This window comes from Rhinopithecus roxellana, chromosome 4 (assembly GCF_007565055.1).
Source record: "Rhinopithecus roxellana isolate Shanxi Qingling chromosome 4, ASM756505v1, whole genome shotgun sequence".
Taxonomy (NCBI): Eukaryota; Metazoa; Chordata; class Mammalia; order Primates; family Cercopithecidae; genus Rhinopithecus; species Rhinopithecus roxellana.
Window position 1 is genome coordinate 114170470 of NC_044552.1, and position 19514 is coordinate 114189983.

The 19514-nt window shown below is 38.2% G+C and overlaps 1 protein-coding gene across 2 annotated transcripts in view; it reads left to right on the plus strand.

The window, feature by feature from the left end:
• The window catches only part of USP45 (ubiquitin specific peptidase 45), a 79713-nt gene extending 60601 nt beyond the window's left edge, over positions 1-19112 (plus strand). For both annotated transcript variants that reach the window (XM_010367687.2, XM_030929639.1), the window contains 5 exons: positions 3799-4465; positions 7262-7359; positions 11400-11486; positions 14154-14307; positions 15712-19112. In XM_010367687.2, the coding sequence (XP_010365989.2) occupies positions 3799-4465; positions 7262-7359; positions 11400-11486; positions 14154-14307; positions 15712-15842 (1137 nt within the window). In that variant the 3' untranslated portion in view covers positions 15843-19112. The remainder of the gene's footprint in view (positions 1-3798; positions 4466-7261; positions 7360-11399; positions 11487-14153; positions 14308-15711) is intronic.
• The last annotated feature ends 402 nt before the right edge of the window (positions 19113-19514 follow it).

Sequence of the window (19514 nt, forward strand, 5' to 3'; positions counted from 1 at the left end):
AAGAGTGAGAACATGGGATATTTGCCTTTCTGTGCCTAACTTGCCTCACTTAACATAATGATATCCAGTTCAATCCATGTTTATGCAAATGACAGGATTTCATTCTTTTTAGGGCCAAAGAGTATTCCATTATTGATATATACTACATTTATCCATTCAACTACTGATGGACACAGATTGATTCCATATCTTAGCTATTGTGAATAGCACTACAATAAACATGGGGGTGCAGGTATCCTTTTGATACACTGATTTTCTTTTCTTTGGATAAATGTCTAGTAGTGGGATTGCTGGATCTTATGGTAGCTCTATTTTAGTTTGTTGTTGTTGTTATTGTTGTTGTTGTTGTTGTTTGAGACAGAGTCTCACTCCATTGCCCAGGCTGAAGTGCTGTGGCACAGTCTCGGCTCACTGCAACCTCTTCCATCTGGGTTCCAGTGATTCTCATGCCTCAGCCTTCATCTCCCAAGTAGGGGCTACAGGCGTGTGCTACCACGCCCAGCTAATTTGTGTATTTTATTAGAGACTGGGTTTCACCATGTTCCCCAGGCTGGTCTCGAACTCCTGACCTCAAGTGATCCACCCACCTCAGTCTCCCAAAGTGCTGGGATTACAAGTGTGAGCCATTGTACGTGGCCCTATTTTAATTTTCTGAGAAATCTCCATATTGTTTTTTTGTTTTGTTTTGTTTTGTTTGAGATGGAGTGTCACTCTGTCACCTGGGCTGGAGTGCAGGAGTGCAGTGGTGTGATCTCGGCTCACTGCAACCTCCATCTCCCGGGTTCAAGTGATTCTACTGCCTCAGCCTCCCGAGTAGCTGGGATTACAGGCACCTGCCATCACGCCCAGCTTATTTTTTTGTATTTTTAGTAGAGACAGGGTTTTCACCATGTTGGCCAGGATGGTCTTGAACTCTTGAACTCGTGATCCACCCACTTTGGCCTCCCAAACTGCTGAGATTACAGGCATGAGCCACCACGCCCAGCCACCTCCATACTGTTTTCTATGATGGCTGTACTAATTTACATTCCCACCAGCAGTGTATCGGACTCCTTTTCTCCACATTCTTGAAGGCATCTTATTATTTGTCTTGTTTGATAATAACCATTCTAACTGGGGTAAAATGATATTTTATTGTGGTTTTGATCTGCATTTCCTTGATGGTTAGGGATGTTGAGCATTTTTTTTTTTTCATATACCTCTTGGCCATTTGGATGTCTTCTTTTGGGAAATGTCTAACATTAGTTCCTTATAGGATGAAGAGTTTGCAGATATTTTCTCCCATTCAACAGGGGTCTCTTCACTCTGTTGATTATTTCCTTTTCTGTGCAGAAACTTTTTAGTTCAATGTAGTCCCATTTGTTTTTGATGCCTGTGCTTTTGAGGTCTACATAAAATCATTACCTAGACTAATGTCCTGAGTGTTTCTCCTATGTTTTCTTCTTGTAGTTTTATAGTTTTAGATCTTATATTTAAGTCTTTAATCTATCTTGAGTTAATTTTTGTATATGGTGAGGGATAAGGTTCTAGTTGTATTCTTCTGCATACGGATAACCAGTTTTCCCAGTACCATTTGTTGAAGAGGGCGTCCTTTCCCCAGTGTTTTTTCTTGGCCCCTTTGTCAGAAATCAGTTGGCTGTAAGTATGTGGATTTATTTCTTTATTCTGTTGCATTGGTCTGTGTGTCTGTTTTTATACTAAGACCATACTGTTTTGGTTACTGTAGTCTTGTAGTATATTTTGAAGTCAGGTAGTGTGAGGCTTCCAGCTTTCTTCCTTTTGCCCAGGATTGCTTTAGTGATTCTGGCTCTTTTTTGGTTCCATACAAAAAAAAAAAATTTTTTTTTTTTTAGATGGAGTTTCACTCTTGTTGCCCAGGCCAGAGTGCAGTGGTGCAATCTCAGCTCACTACAGCCTCTACCTCCCACGTTCAAGTGATTCTCCTGCCTCAGCCTCCCAAGTAGCTGGGATTACAGGTGCCCGCTACCATGCCTGGCTAATTTTTTGTATTTTTAGTAGAGATGGGGTTTCACCATGTTGGTTAGACTAGTCTCAAACTCTTGGCCTTAGGTGATTCACCTCCCTCAGCCTCCCAAAGTGCTGGGATTATAGGCATGAGCCACTGTGCCCAGCCAGGTTCCATATACATTTTAGGATTGTTTTTTCTTTTTATGTGAAAAATGTCATTGGAATTTTGATAGGAATTTCATTGAGTCCATAGATTGCTTTGGGTGGCATGATCATTTTAATAATATTTTCCTGATCCATGAGCATGGGATGCTTTTTCGTTTGTGTCTCCTTCATTTCTTTCATCAGTATTTTATAGTTTTCCTTGTGGAGGTCTTTAACCTCCTCAGTTAAATTATTCCTAGGTGAGATTTTTTTTTCTTTTGTAGCCATTATAAACGAGATTGCCTTGCTGATGTTTTTTTCCAGCTAGTTTTTTGTTAGTGTATAGAAACACTACTGATTTTTGTATGTTGATTTTGCATTCAACAACTTGACTGAATTTATCAGTTCTAAGGGTTTTTTGTTGAAATCTTTAGATTTTCCTATATGTAAGACTATGTCATCTGTGAAGAGGAACAATTTGACTTCTTTTCCAATTTGGATACCTTTTATTTTCTTCTTCTGCCTGATTGCTCTGGCTAGGGCTTCTTAACTATTAGTATTATATATATAACAGGAAAGTTTGTTTCCAAAAAAAGGACTATATAAATTCATCAGAGTGGAACTTGTTGGCTGTTACCATAAGCTTTATTACTTATCATATGCTCTCTAGTATACCAAATATATATGGTGAAAATAAATACCTTATTTTCATTCAAGGAGTTCAGAATACTTGGTAAACACAGGAGACAATGTTATTTTTCCTGATTTTGAAGATTGAGGCAAGACACTTTTTATAACTTACCCTTCTTCCCCTGAATAACTAAAACAGAGTATCAGTTACTCATGATAGTCTTTTCTTTATTTTTTGTCTTGACCCTTCAGCCAAGGTATAGGAAAAGAAAAATGTAATTCGAGCCTTCAGCTGTGTGGAAACTTTAGTTAAACATTTCAGGTAGCTTAAAATTTTTAATTAGTTGATTCCCCCCTTCCCAAACTTAGGTTATTTTATTTCTGTAATTTTCTTCCAGATCTATGGCAACCAAGCAACACCGTGTCATAATAGTTTATAGTTTACTTTTGTTACTTTTTAATTTTTTTAAAAAATAGATACATTTTCAGTGTTTAAAAATGAACAAGTATGGAAAGGCTTATACAGTAACTGAAAAGTCTCCTTTGGGAAGCCAAGGTGGGAGGATTGCTTGAGGCCAGGAGTTCAAGACCAGCCTAGACAACATGGAGAGACTCTGTCTCTACAAAAAATTTAAAAATTAGCCCCGTGTGATGGTGCATGCTTGTAGTAGTAAGTACATGGGAGGCTGAGGTGGGAGGATCACTTGAGTGCTACTGCACTCCAGCCTAGGCAACAGAGCAAGACCCTGTCTCTAAAAGCAATTTTTTTAAAAAAGAAAAAAGTCTCCCTCATAGCCCTGTTCTACAAAAGTCCTACTTCCTTCCCCACAAATAGCCACTGTTACATTGTTGTTAGTTTCTTGTGTGAAGATTTACTTTTAAAATAGAACAATTTTTTAGTATATCTTCTAGTGATCTTAGTTTCAATAGGCTTACGAAATGGATCTGAGAGAAATGGTATTTAATAACTGTGATATGTTTAAATAAGAATTATTGGCATTTATTTTCAACGAAGTTACAAGATTCTTTTTCTTTGAAAACACTGTCAACTTACAGAGTCAACTAATTCATGATCGAAAATGTATTAGAAAATTGTCTGGAGAAACTGTTGTCACATACCAGAAAAAGGAAAACCTTGAAATGAATGGGAATTCTTTAATGTTTGCAAGACGCATGAATTCTGAGTCACCTCTGAATGAAAGCCCTACTGATGACAGTGAAAAAGAAGCCAGCCATTCTGAAAGTAATGTTGATGCTGACAGTGAGGCTTCAGAATCTGAAAGTGCTTCAAAGCAGACTGGGCTGTTCAGATCCAGTAGTGGATCTGGTGTGCACACAGATGGACCCCTTTACCCTCCATCAGCAGGTGAACTGGTGTACACCAAGGAGACTGACAGTGGTGATAAGCAAATGGCTGAAGCTATTTCTGAACTTCGTTTGAGGCGCACTGTAACTGGAGATCAAGATTTTGACAGAGAAAATCAGCCGCTAAGTATTTCAAATAATTTATGTTTTTTAGAGGGGAAGCATTTGAGGCCTCATAGTCCCCAAAATGCTTTTCAGACCCTTTCTCAGACCTATATAACTACTTCTAAAGAATGTTCAGTTCAGTCCTGTCTCTACCAGTTTACATCTATGGAATTACTAATGGGGAATAATAAGCTTCTATGTGAGAACTGTACTAAAAACAAACAGAAGTACCAAGAAGAAACCAGTTTCGCAGGTAACTGTTTTTTTAATTAAATAATTATTGATTTCCTGATAGTGTCTAGTGAGTTACAAATTTCACTGAGAATTTTACTGAGAATCTTGTTTCTATACTTGTGTTACTTAAGCACAGAGATTGTTTTATTCATGTTCGTACCTGAGCACTTACGATACTGGGCAGAACAGATTTTCAATAGTTTTTTTTGTTTAAATAAATTGAAGAGCAGGAAGTATACAACTCTGCCTTAAAAATGCAAACCCAGGCCGGGCGCGGTGGCTCAAGCCTGTAATCCCAGCACTTTGGGAGGCCGAGATGGGCAGATCATGAGGTCAGGAGATCGAGACCATCCTGGCTAACACGGTGAAACCCCGTCTCTACTAAAAAATACAAAAAGCTAGCCGGGCGAGGTGGCGGGCACCTGTAGTCCCAGCTACTCGGGAGGCTGAGGCAGGAGAATGGCGTGAACCCGGGAGGCAGAGCTTGCAGTGAGCTGAGATCCGGCCACTGCACTCTCAGCCCAGGTGACAGAGCGAGACTCCGTCTCAACAAAAAACAAAAATGCAAACCCATATAATCTTATTTGAGGGAACTATGTATCTGAAATCTATCCAGAAGAAATACCCTGATAACTTTTTTTTTTTTTTTTTTTTTTTTTGGATGGAACCTTACTCTGTTGCCCAGGCTGGAGTGCAGTGGCGCGATCTCGGCTCACTGCAACCTCCACCTCCTGAGTTCAAGCTATTATTCTGCCTTAGCCTCCTGAGTAGCTGGGATTACAGGCGCCCGCTACCATGCCCAGCTAATTTTTGTATTTTTAGTAGAGAAGAGGTTTCACCGTCTTGGCCAGGCTGGTCTTGAATGCCTGACCTCATGATCCACCCGCCTTGGCCTCCCAAAGTCCTGAGATTACAGGCGTGAGCCACCATGCCCGGCCTCCCTGAAACTTGAAATTGTATCACTAGTAAGATTAATGATGAGGCTAATGTGTTTCACAGATCCTATCAATTTGTTGTAAACTCAATGTAAGATAAATTTTGAAGATTTTAAATAGTAGCATGTCAAAAAGCTAGCGCTATAATTACCAAGATTAGTTGGTCAGAGAAAAGTGGAGAAAGGGGGAAAATAAGAAATTTTCACTTCATCTTTATCCTTGAATAAATGGAAAGAATACTCTGATTCTTAGTGACTACTTGTTTTAAAATGTAGACTTTATTATTCAGGTACGGTGAGGCTAAAAGATCAGGAGATAATTGCCACTGAAGAAATAGTGTGTTATTCATAGTTCCCAAGAAGTAGGGGCCCACTGTGCTGCACAGGACCACATAGGGAAGCACCAGGGTCAGTCAGGAGGTGGGGGAGTGAGGGGAAAACATGGGCAGGAGCCTTTAGTGTGATTTCTTTTTTTTTTTTTTTTTTTTTTTTTTGAGACGGAGTCTTGCTCTGTCGCCCAGGTTGGAGTGCAGTGGCCGGATCTCAGCTCACTGCAAGCTCCGCCTCCCGGGTTCCCGCCATTCTCCTGCCTCAGCCTCCCAAGTAGCTGGGACTACAGGCGCCGCCACCTCGCCCGGCTAGTTTTTGTATTTTTTAGTAGAGACGGGGTTTCACCGTGTTCACCAGGATGGTCTCGAACTCCTGACCTCGTGATCCGCCCGTCTCGGCCTCCCAAAGTGCTGGGATTACAGGCTTGAGCCAAGGAAGGAATGTGTAAGGCAGGGTAATCAGGCTTAGGATCGGCTAGTTTGAATAATTTTAGTGGGCTCTGGGATATAGGGGCTGTCTCTAGTTATCAGGTGCCTGGTCCTAGGGTGATTACAGCAAGTGAGTAGTGGCCCAGAGTACGAGAGCCCAGTGAAGGAGGTTGTTGGGGTATGGGCTCTGGACTCTGGATTGGTTTACATATGAAAGGCATGCATACATAAGTTGTTTACTATCTCTGTGAATTAGCCCTGGGAGGGGTTGTCCCTCCAGCGTTAACCAGACCCTAGATGTCAAAGCATCAGAATAAAGACACGCTTAATACGCTAGTAATAAAGAAATGGGAGAAGGAAGGAATACCTACTTACATTAATCCAAGTTAAATATGCAATTGGCGATGTTCAAATCCTAACATAAATCTTAGGAATTTAGAAATTGGGACTGGGCGCAGTAGCTTACACCTGTAATCCCAACACTTTGGGAGGCCGAGGCACGAGGATCGCTTGTAGCCAGGATTTCAAGACCAGTTTGAGGAACATAGTGAGATCCCATGTCTACAAAAAACGTTTAAAAAATTAGCCAGGTGGGGTGGCATGCACGTGTAGTCCCAGCTACTTGGGAGGCTGAGGTGGGAGGATCACTTGTGCCTGGGAGGTCAAGGCTGCAGTGAGCCATGACCACTTCATGGCACTTCAGCCTGGGTAACAGCAAGACCCTGTCTCAAACAAACAAACAAAAAATAGACAAAAAATTCAGAAATCTTTTTAAAACCCAAACTCTTCAACTACACATGTGCTTCTGGTGATTTTTGGCTGGAGGGCACTGACACAAATTACTTCTAGTCCATCTGCTTTCTACCTTCCAAAAATTTGTTTCAAGTGTTACCTCTCCTATTCTTTGTTCTTATTAACTGTGTGCCTTTAAAAAAAATTCCTTTACTTTCATTTTAGCAGAGTTAAATGAAAGTAAATGGAAGGAGTAAAGACTGCCCTTTCATCAGAAGTCCAATTTCTTTAACATTTTTTAAAATGTGGTATGATGCTTCTGTATAAATTTTTATTGTATGGTAGATAATGTATAAAATGGAATTTTATAAATTTATTGTATTTTATGTAGAAAAGAAAGTAGAAGGAGTTTATACTAATGCCAGGAAGCAATTGCTCATTTCTGCTGTTCCAGCAGTCCTAATTCTCCATCTGAAAAGATTTCATCAGGTAAGTTTCTTCAGTAGCACCATAATTTTCATCATGTGTTTTACAGAGCTTTGAGTCCTATAGAATATTGTCAAGGATTAGACAGTAACCAGTAACTTACTGAATTTTAAAATGTGTCATGTGAGATTTACTGCTCATCTAGCCATAATAGTTTATAAGACTTTCCTGATTAAAATTGTTTAATTCACAATATTTGAAAATTTAGGCAGCAGGAACCTAAATGATATCTCCGTGTATGTTTGTGTGGTAATAGAAAATAAGTTTTGCGGCCGGGCATGGTGGCTCCCTGGGTCTTTGGGAGGCCGAGGTGGGCAGATCACCTGAGGTCAGGAGTTCAAGACCAGATGGAGATAAAAGTCTTGCTCTGTCGCCCAGGCTAGAGTGCAGTGGCTCAATCTCAGTTCACTGCAACCTCTAATTCCCGGGTTCAAGCAATTCTCCTGCCTCAGCCACCCAAATAGCTGGGATTACAAGTGCCTACTACCACACTGGCTAATTTTTGTATTTTTAGTAGAGATGGGATTTCACCATGTTGGCCAGGCTGGTTTCGAACTCCTGACCTCAAGCGATCTACCTGCCTGGGCCTCCCAAAGTGCTGGGATTACAGGCGTGAGCCACCATGCCCGGCCCATACAATTTTCAAATAAAAATTTTAATTGTATAAAACAAATTATCAAGAAAACAAGGAGAAAACTTGAATGATTTTTTGGGGGTGGGGGTGGGGGAGGGAATCTCCCTCTGTTGCCAGGCTGGAGTACAGTGGCACAATCTCAGCTCCCTGCAACCTCTGACTCCTGGGTTCAAGCGATTCTCCTGCCTCAGCCTCCCGAGTAGCTGGGATTACAGGTGTGCACCACCACACCTAGCTAATTTTTTTTTTTTTTTTTTTTTTTTTTTTTTTTTTTTTTTAGACGGAGTCTGGCTCTGTTGCCCAGGCTGGAGTGCAGTGGCCGGATCTCAGCTCACTTGCAAGCTCCGCCTCCTGGGTTTACGCCATTCTCCTGCCTCAGCCTCCCGAGTAGCTGGGACTACAGGCGCCCGCCACCTCGCCCAGCTAGTTTTTTTTGTATTTTTTAGTAGAAACGGGGTTTCACCATGTAAGCCAGGATGGTCTCGATCTCTTGACCTTGTGATCCGCCCGTCTCGGCCTCCCAAAGTGCTGGGATTACAGGCTTGAGCCACTGCGCCCGGCCTAATTTTTGTATTTTTAGTAGAGATGGGGTTTCACCATGTTGGCCAGGCTGGTCTTGAAACTCCTGACCTCAGGTGATCCACCTCAGCCTCCCAAAGTGCTGGGATTTTAGGCGTGAGCCACTGCACCTGGCCCTTAAATGAATATTTAACTTGACCTCTGTGTGAAAGACTTTATAAATATAAAAGCTAATAAGGAAATCTCAAGGAAAACTATTGATAGTTTACATATTTGCAACATTTTAGGTGGAATCCAGATGTGCGAGAAGAGATTTTTCTCCATTCTGCCATCCCTATCCACAGATTAAGTTCTGGATTCTTCCATAGTCAAGGTTATAGAAACTCAATGGAACTGAAATGGCACAGAGAACAGAAGCAGATGTATTATATCTTGTCATATCAGAGTGCCTAATGGAAAGGGTACATCTGCAGTGATTCTGTGTGAATAAGAGAGGATAATGCCAGATTGCAGAAGCTAATTTCATGATGCACCACAGTTACTTTATATTTGGTACTTGCATCCCTGTTTAGAAACAACTTACAGAAATAATTCTTGCCCTTAAAGGGAAATATTTATGGACATCCATCTAGGTCCCTTTTTCTCTCAAGCTAAATATAATGTCAGCAAAGCCACATTCTTATTCCCAGGGTTTGGGCATTATAGGGAGCAGAGTCCCTGAGCAATGCCTTTGTTTCTAGTTCATTGACATCCCTGAAAGCCTTCTCTATGGTAGCTTTGTATATCAGAAACATCCACAACACTTAAATGCAAATCTGAAACTGGATAGAGATCTTTGTCATAAAAATGCCAAATTTTTAACGTTGTAAGTATATAAAGAGTCTTAAAGGCAGGAGATTATAGATGCAAATAAGAAATATATCAGACCCTAATAGTAAAATGGGAAAAGAATATCAACTGACAGTTCTGGAAGTACAAAGTTCGGGAAAGTATAAAAAAGGTCCATCCTTCCCAGCAAAAGAAAGGCAAAATAAAATGGCAGATTCTTTTTTCAACCTGTCCCAATTAGCAAAGATATAGTAGTGTTAATAAGGATGACCTAAGATAGAGACATTTTCATTTACCAGCATTGGGAGTGTAAGTTGGTAACACCTACTAGAAAGCAATTTAGTAATAAATATGAAGAACATTGAGTAATTTTTTTTTTTTTTTTTTGAGATGGAATTTCGCTTTTGTCGCCCAGACTGGAGTGCAATGGCGTGATCTCAGCTCACTGCAACCTCCACCTCCTGGGTTCAAGTGATTCTCCTGCCTCAGCCTCCTGAGTAACTGAGATTACAGGCACCCACCACCACGCCTGGCTAATTTTTGTATTTTTATAGAGACAGGGTTTCACCATGTCGGTCAGGCTGGTCTTGAACACCTGACCTCAGGTGATTCACCCACCTCAGCCTCCCAAAGTACTTGGATTACAGGCATGAGCCACCGTGCCCAGCCGAGTAATGTTTTAAACAAAACAATTTTTGAACAAAGCTAATGACTCTTGACTAAGTAAGAACCTACCACAAGGAAATAGAGATATACATAAAAATGTTTGTGTGTCCCACTCAGGTTACGCCAGACGTAAGGCCTAGCTTAAATGTCCAATGAACAGGACATCAGATTTATATTTTAATATGGAAGATGCAGTGTATCATTCCATTAAAGGGAAAAAGGCAGGAGACTGTAGATGCAAATATAAGTCTAGATATTTTCCAAAAATTACCACCTAAAAAAAGATTCGTCTTATATTAAAGTCCTTCACACAGTCTCTCGTATGACGGGGTAATTTCTCAACAGCAAAGTACTGATTGAGGAGAACACAAAAGCCTGAAATGATCTCAGACAGTGCTCGTATTGGGTGCTTATAGAGGTCACCTGATGAAAAAAGCAAAGAAATTGAATGTAGATTAAATATTCCTGGGATATGACCTCATAATTTCATGTCAGCTATTTTCAAGCCTTCTAAAGATCACTTGAAAAAACAAATCAGTAAGCGGCTACACTTTGGCAGAAAAGTAAGTGTTTTTTGTCTTTAAAGAAAGATAAGCAGTAAAAAAGCAACAGATCTACAGTAAAATTGTGATTAGTATGCAAATGAAAGATCAGTCATTGACGTCATGAAAGGTTGTCTCTTTTAGTTTTTGTCTACCTATTCATTTCGGATTTAGGTGTCTTCTCATTCCAACAGAGTCCATTTCTATTTACGGGTCTCCTCAATACCTTTGATATTTTATTAGCTAGTTTTTATTACCATTACGTAATGCAAAGCATACACTTTTTAAGGTTTGCCTTTGAAAATTAGAAAAAGAGAGCATATTTAAGAACATAAAAGTACAATTTTATTTATGTAATAGCATTTACTTTTACTGATAAAATGTTTTGAATGTTCAGGTTGTTTGTTTGTTTTAATGAATGAATATAATTGAATTTTAGAACTGAGAAAGACCTAATCTCATGCTTTTATACCTGGAATCAAGTTGACAACCAGTCACTGAGTTAGGCCTAGAACACCAATCTCCTTACTCTTTAGTTGAATATATTTTCATGATAGCTTGTGTGTCAGTAGCTTAGCTTTTATATTGAATTTATTTTTCCATAAGCGTTGAAAAGCCACATTGAAAGTAACTATTCCCCCTATTGTTTGTGGTAAAAATCCCCACATAAATGAATAATCTTTGCAGTAACAATTTATGAAACCTAATTTTTAATTTAGTCATATTAATTTTGACTATTCATTAGTCACATTTTTATCTATGAAAAAACTGCTACAATTTCTCTTTTGGTTTTAGTTAAACACATTGCTTTTGATCTAATTGTTGCATTTCAAAAATGTTTTGGTCTTTTTAAGGCTGGCTTGAGTCTTCGTAAAGTAAACAGACATGTAGATTTTCCACTTATGCTCGATTTAGCACCGTTCTGTTCTGCTACTTGTAAGGTACAGTATATTAAGATATTTAATTGATTTATAAATTAATATGCTTGAATGTATCCTATATATTATTAGGCAATGCTTTTTCTTAAAAAAAAAAAAAAAAAGACTTCTCTTCTGAAAGGGAATTTTAATAGCCAGTGATTAAGTCCGTAATATATGGAACATTTAATACACTGAATATGATTTTTGTCCTTTGGGAGACAAAATAAAGGAAAATTGAAAAGGTAAGGCATGAGGCATGATGGTTATGAAGGTCTAAGCTGTTTGTAAATGCTACTGAAGCTGATGGTTGCTGAGAGAAGTGAGGTTTTGTGTCCTCTCTTGTTCCTTGTGAACTGTTTAATCAGTAGTAGTTTTACCATTTGCGGAGTTCTGTATCTTGCAAATCAATGTAGTAGTGAATTGTCTTTCGTGCCACTTCATGTGTACTACTGAGAATAGTGTACTTGTCAGTGGAGTATGATACTTCAAAACTGCTGCTACTGTAATAATTAGGTACAGAAAGCAGACTGGTTTATCATTGCTTATTTTACATGTAAGAATTGTGTAGATGAAGTAGATGACTTTGTCTTCCTTGAGGGAAGCAATTATGGGGTAACATACTGTCCTGTTCATGATTACTGGCTAGAAGTCTAGATTTTGTGGTATGTAATAGAATGCCTATTGAACTTAATACTTTCAGTACATGATAGTCAAAACAAAAATATCTTAAATGTAATTTTTGGTTGAATTACAGTGTATCTGCTGTGGAATACCAGCACTATCTGTCGACTATTAATACTCAGTATTCCTAGAATTTGATAATGTGGTAAATAATAATGAAATTTAACAAGCTCTGTGTTAAATTTATAAAAACATATTTTTAAAAAGTACCTATTATGGAGAATTTCCAATATACACAAAAGCAAACAGAAGAGTACCATGAACTTCCAGCACCCAGCCCTAAACCCTTACATCCATGGCCAGTCCCACCCTATCCACACACTAATTCACTTTCTTCTTCTTATTTTGAAGCAAACATCAGAAATCATTTCACCCATAAATATTTCACTCTGTATCTCTAAAAGATAATGATTGCTCCCTCTCCACTTTTTAACATAACCACGGTATCATTTAATAATTCTGTCATATCACCTAGTGTTCATATTTTCAATTGTCTCATGTGATTTTTAAAATGAATTAGTATCCAGATAAGTACTGGATCTGTTGTTCATTTGTGCGATTTTTAATTTTTACTTTTTGGAATTTCTTTTAAAATTTAATTTTGTTTAATTACATAAAATATTTATGTAGGTCCAAAGTCAAATGTACCTAAATAAGGTAAATTCAAAGATGTCTGGCTTTTCTCCACGTCATTCTACCTGTTTGCTCCTTCTCCCTGTAGGTAACCATTTAAAAAATAATGGCTTGGCCGGGCGCAGTGGCTCAAGCCTGTAATCCCAGCACTTTGGGAGGCCGAGACGGGCGGATCACGAGGTCAGGAGATCAAGACCATCCTGGCTAACACGGTGAAACCCCGTCTCTACTAAAAAATACAAAAAACTAGCCGGGCGAGGTGGCGGGCGCCTTGTAGTCCCAGCTACTTGGGAGGCAGAGGCAGGAGAATGGCGTGAACCCGGGAGGCGGAGCTTGCAGTGAGCTGAGATCCGGCCACTGCACTCCAGCCCGGGCGACAGAGCGAGACTCCGTCTCAAAAAAAAAAAAAAAAATTATGGTTTATTCTTTTATAATTTATTTAAATATAAGCAGATAGGCATGTATATTTTCATCTACCCTGTTAAATAATGGTAGCTGACACTGTGTATCCTTTTTTCTGCCTTACTCTTAACATTATATCCTAGAGCTTATTCCATAGCAGCATTTAGAGATCGTCTGCACTCTGTTTTTCAAGAAGCATAATACTCTATTGTGTGGATACATCATAGTTTATTCAACCAGTCCCCAATTTACAGACATTTTAATTCCGGTGTTTTGATATTACAGATAATCCTGCAATTAATAGTGTGGTACATGTCTTTTAACATTTTGCTCATGTATTTGTGGGATCAAATCCTAGAAAAAGGATTAATGAATCCAAGAGTAATACATATACAACTCAGCCTGATAACATGAAATATCCCTGCATAGGCCAGTGGCTTACGCCTGTAATCCCAGCGCTTTGGGAGGCCAAGGCAGGTGGATCACCTGAGGTCAAGAGTTTGAGACCAGCCTGTCCAACAAAGTGAAACCCTGTTTCTACTAAAAATATAAAAATTAGCTGGGCGTGGTAACAGATGCCTGTAATCCCACTACTTGGGAAGGTGAGGCAGGAGAATCGTTTGGGGTGGCGGAGGTTGCAGTGAGCCAAGATCATGCCATTGCACTCCTGCCTGGGTGACAGAGCAAGACTCCGTCTCAAAAAAGAGAGAGACAGAAAAAAGAAATATCCCTGCATAGGGATTGTACCCTTTGCATTCCCATATGCAATATGTGTGAGTGCTCTTTTCCCCACAAATCAGCCAACAGAGAACCTTGTTAAGGTTTTTCAATTTTGCCGGCCTAATAGGTATGGAAACTATCTCACTTTTACTATGCATTTTTCTTATGTTAGGCAGATATACATTTACTTATTTTTCCTTACAACAGTATTTAACAGATATTACTAATTTGGGTTTTTTCTTTGTTTAAAAGAATGCAAGCATGGGAGATAAAGTTCTCTACGGTCTCTATGGCATAGTGGAACATAGTGGCTCGATGAGAGAAGGCCACTACGCTGCTTATGTGAAAGTGAGAACACCCTCCAGGAAATTATCGGAACATCCCACTAAAAAGAAAAGTGTGCCTGGTATGCCATCCTAAGTTTATTTTATTTTTAAAAACAAATGAATGTGTGCTTCCTTTTCTGGGAGAGCTAAGTTACTATTTCATAGATGCCTCTAGTGGATTTGCTTGCTTGCTTCATTTTATTTATTTATTTATTTATTTAGATAGAGTCTCACTTAGTCACACAAGCTGAAGTGCAGTGGCACAATCTTGGCTCACTACAACCTCTGCCTCCTGGGTTCAAGTAATTCTTACTCCTCAGCCTCCTGAGTAGCTGAGATTACAGGTGCATGCTACCATGCCTAACTTTTTGTATTTTTAGTAGAGACGGGGTTTCACCGTGTTGGCCAGGCTGGCCTCAAATTCCTGACCTCAAGTGATTTGCCCGCCTCGGCCTCCTAAAGTACTGGCATTACAGGTGTGAGCCACCATGCCCAGCCTCAATTGGATTCACCTTAAGTGAGAATTCCCTCTACGAGTGCTTAAAAAATCTCAAATATTATGAAGACTGTACCCTTCTAGGTCATATGAGATGACATGGTATTTTAAGGTACTGAGTCATTGTGTATTATAGTGGAGTAGCATTTTATTTAACAATACCAGAAGTTTTTGAAGCCATACCAGATTGTCAGAAGAATTGGAGTTGAAAATTTGCTGGCTTTGTTTATGGGTCATCCAACTAACTTTGCTTTTTTTGTTTTGTTTTTGAAATGAGGTCTCACTCTGTCACCCAGGCTGGATTGCAGTGGCACGATCTCGGCTCACTGCAACCTCTGCCTTCTAGGTTCAAGCGATTCTCCTGCTTCAGCCTCCAGAGTACCTGGGATTCCAGGCACCTGCCACCACACCTGGCTAATGTCTGTTTTCGTTGTTTTTTTTAATTAGAGACGGGGTTTCACCATGTTGGCTGGGTTGGTTTCAAACTCCTGACCTCAAGTGATTCACCCACCTCAGCCTCCCAAAGTGCTGGGATTATAGGCATGAGCCACTGCGCTGGGCCAGACAGCATTATTAATTATCCCTATAATATTAATGCTTTGAAAGAATTTGTTCTAATGAGAACACATGGGCACAGGGAGCGGAACATCACACACTGGGGCCTGTCGGGGGTGAGGGGGTAGGGGAGGGATAGCATTAGGAGAAATACCTAATGTGGATAACAGGTTGATGGGTGCAGCAAACCACCATGGCACATGTATACCTATGTAACAAACCTGCACGTTCTGCACAGGTATCCCAGAACTTAAAGTGTAATTTAAAAAAAAAATCATTATTTTTGGAAAATGCTTAACCCAAGAAAAAACAGACTTCTCAGGTAAAATTTGGCATTAGATAGAGTTTGTAATGAATATATTATTGTTTGTAATTTAGAGTAAGAACCTAAAGCATACCTACTTTAAAATTGCACTTCTTTTTGTTTTGCTAGGTTTGAAAGAGGCTGATAGTGAATCAGCAGGCCAGTGGGTCCATGTTAGTGACACTTACGTACAGGTGGTTCCAGAATCAAGAGCACTTAGTGCACAAGCCTACCTTCTTTTCTATGAAAGAGTATTATAACTATTAATGGTAATGATTATTTAGGTCATTTGTTTTTGAATACTGCAGCGATAACTATAATATATAACGTGCCTTTGTAGTCTTCCCTCTTCTGTAGGAATAGCATGTTCATCAAATGGTCCTGAACTATTTCACCATTTTGGTGAACACTTTTAAAGTAAATTTACTCAATGCTTTAAAATTCATAGTCTTAAAATAAATGTGAATTTTGTTTCCAGGTATTTATTCTGGGGTACAAAAACCTCCCAGAATTTATAGTAGGAAAGGAAACCCCTTAATGATGTGGCTCATTATTACAAGCATTCAGAAGTGATGCTGGCTAAGTCAAATCATTCCTTAAGACAGTGTTTCCTAAATGTAATACCACCTTCCTGAACTCTCACATATTCTGTATCATGGTTATTTTTTAAAAAATATTTTTAGCCTTTTTAAACCTTAGTCTTATTTTGAGCAATCATATTCCATGTTTTATGTGCTTTTATATTTTTTATAATAAATATTAAAACTATTAAAGAAAAATTGTTTATCCATGTACCACTTAACTTAAAATCATCTCAGGGCCATCCAGTGGTATATGTGTACTACCATTTAGGAAACTGCTATAACACATAATTTCATGAAGTAACACCTAATATGGTGTAGTTCCCTTGTCATATTTTATACAATTCAACCATATAAAAGGGTATCACTGTAATTTCAGTAGTGTGGGTTTACAAATAATCTGTTTATTAGCCTATTACTTTGAGGTTTTGAAAAACTAGAAATATGTTGAGGCATTTCATAAACATATCTCTTGCATCCTCTTCCTGGTGGAGTCAAGATAACTTGCAAGTGGTTGGCCAAGGCCAAATATAGATGATTATAAAATTTAGAATTGGCAATTAGAAGTTGATAATCCATATAGGACCATAGGATAGCTTTGAAATTTAAATTGCCAAATTATATTTGTAAATGATAGAGAATTATATTAACAGAAAAATGTAATACTTTTTTTACTTCTCGTAAATACTAAACACAGTTTTGGAGTTTTGAAATCACTATTTTTGTCTTCAGCAAGCATCATTAACAAGTTCAGGTGAATTTAGCTTTTATTTTAATGGGGCATTAAGCTGGCATTTTTTATTTTTTAAATAAATAATAGCAAAAATATCATTTTTCCCCTCTAGAATACAAATTATTTAGCTGTCAAAACTTGGCATGAAGAATATTATTATTACTTAGGCTTAAATATCAAAAACTAATGGCTACTTCAGTGTCATATTGTTGAAATAGAAACAAAAACTGCATGGTTCAAGCATCCTAATCATTAGTGCCAGTGAATGATAGTGCAGGTAAGTGCCGGGTAAATGCCTAGTCCCACTTCATTCTCCTCCTGGGAAAGAAGGATAGTGGCTGCAGATAATGTATGGAAATATTTAATCAAGATTGACTGTCTTAAACACATAAGCATATATAATGTTATCAAGGCACCAGTGCTGCCTTTTAATATATGGATGAACATAACTGATTAAAGATGGTAGTAGTACACAAAATGCAGAGCTTAAAAATGTCATTGCATAAATTCTATTTTTAAGATGTTGAAATGTTAATAGTAGTGTTTTTCTTGATTTTTAACAGTGAAATAATCAAGAAATGTATCTTTAAGTTAATCTGCAAAGTCAAGCTGTGTTCTGTAAAAGGTATTTTACAGCATTTTCTGTTTAACTGTAATCCGTTATCATTGGAGATCTCAGTACCAGAGCAGTGAATATTTTGAAAAATATTGAATGTCTTTATTCAAGTCAGCCATCTTGGTAAGAGCAGTTTTCACCCCCACCCCCCCACCAACTGCCTAAATGTAAATATAGGTCACCTAATTTTTCTTACAGAAAACAGGTTACTTGTTTCTTGTTTCAAAGATAAATATTTGGATAGATACCCATACTTGCTATGAGTCAGTCACCGTGCTGACACTATTTTAACATCATTTAAAATGGAAAGATCTACGTAGATTTTTGACATTATTCCAGAAGTAACATGCAAGTAAGATATTTTTATTTTCATTTTATTCATGTTAAATGAGCTAATTATGAATTTTTTTTATGGCCTAGAGTTTATGAGTGCTTTTTCCTTGTCTTCTGAAAAATGGAATAAATTCGAGTTTTAATACTTAAGAATTTGCTAAATATAGCTTTTGTAACAGAGAAAGCATGTTAAATTACACATGGGTCTACATTAAAATTTTTGTTTTTATTTTGAATATTTCCAAAGCACATTTGCAGGGATAGTAAATTGCGAGGCTACTAATAACAACAACAATAGTTTCTGGATCACCTCAGGAAACAGTATAAATAAATAAGAATGTTTACATATCATCGACATAACTACCATAGTGTTGGAATGAATTAAAGTAAAACAAGTTTCACTAGCTTTATTTAGAAACTGGTTTACCCCAGCTTCCCGTTTTTTTCCAAATATAAAAAAAATTGTGTGCCAATATTGTATCATTTAATGCTTTTAAAACTTGTGAAGACCACCTTTTTAGGTAGCTGAGAAGAGTGATAGTTGGTATCAATTTGTTAGCCAGGCATGGTGGCTCATGCTGTTGGGAGGCTGAGTGAGGAACATCGCTTGAGCCCAGGAGGACAAGGTGCAGTGAGCCATGATCACGCCACTGCACTCCTGTCTGGTGACAGTGAGACCCTGCCTCAAAAATAAAAAGAAGACAGTTGGTATCAACTCAAAGAATAGTTGATACCTGTTCTCCTATTTTAAATGTACCAACGGAGCTATTTTACTGTATTTAATAGTTCTTAGCGTCCATGTGTGATGATTTTAATCAGTGATTTTATGCAACAGCAGAATAAAATTTTCTGAAGATTAAGCTGTGAAATGTATCAACCCTCATCTAATTTTTGCAGTACAAAATAACATGCTGATTCCTTTTAAAAATTCATGTTTGTAATTTATTTTTCTGCATGTATTGATCAAATAAGCCTAAACCAAATATGTGCAATAAAATTGAGCCTTTAGATAGTATCTAGTACATTGTTAAAAAAAAATACTATTTCTAGATATTTATGTTTTTGTTTATGTAGAAATCATGAATTCAAATCTGTTTAAAAGATGACTATATTTTCAATTTTGAGTAATAAATTTATACTGTTATTCCTGGTGGTTTTTTTTTTCTTTTGCCATGTTTCTAGAAAATAGCTGTATAACTTATTGAGCATTATTTTGGTGTTACTGTATAAAACATGCATAATAAATATTCTTATTTATTTTATGTTACAAGATTGGTCCTGGAATTTTCACAGTTTATGTTATTGACAGAATGCTTTATCTATCAACAATGCATTTGTGTATGTCTTAGTCCACTCAGGCTGCTATAACAAAATACCATAAACTAGGTGGTGTATTAACAGAAATTTATTTCTCACCGTTCTGGAGGCTGGAAAGTTTAAGATCAAGGTGCCAGCAGACTTGGGGTCTGATGAGGGCCCACTTCTGTTCATAAAGACAGCACCTTCTTGCTGTGTCCTCACATGGGAAAAGTACAAGGCATCTCTGTGGGTCCTCTTTCATGCAGCCCATTCATGAGGGTTCCATCCTCCTGACCTAATCACTTCTCAAAGGCCCTATCTCCAAATAGTATCACACTGGGGATTTGTGAATGTTGTAAGGGACATAAAC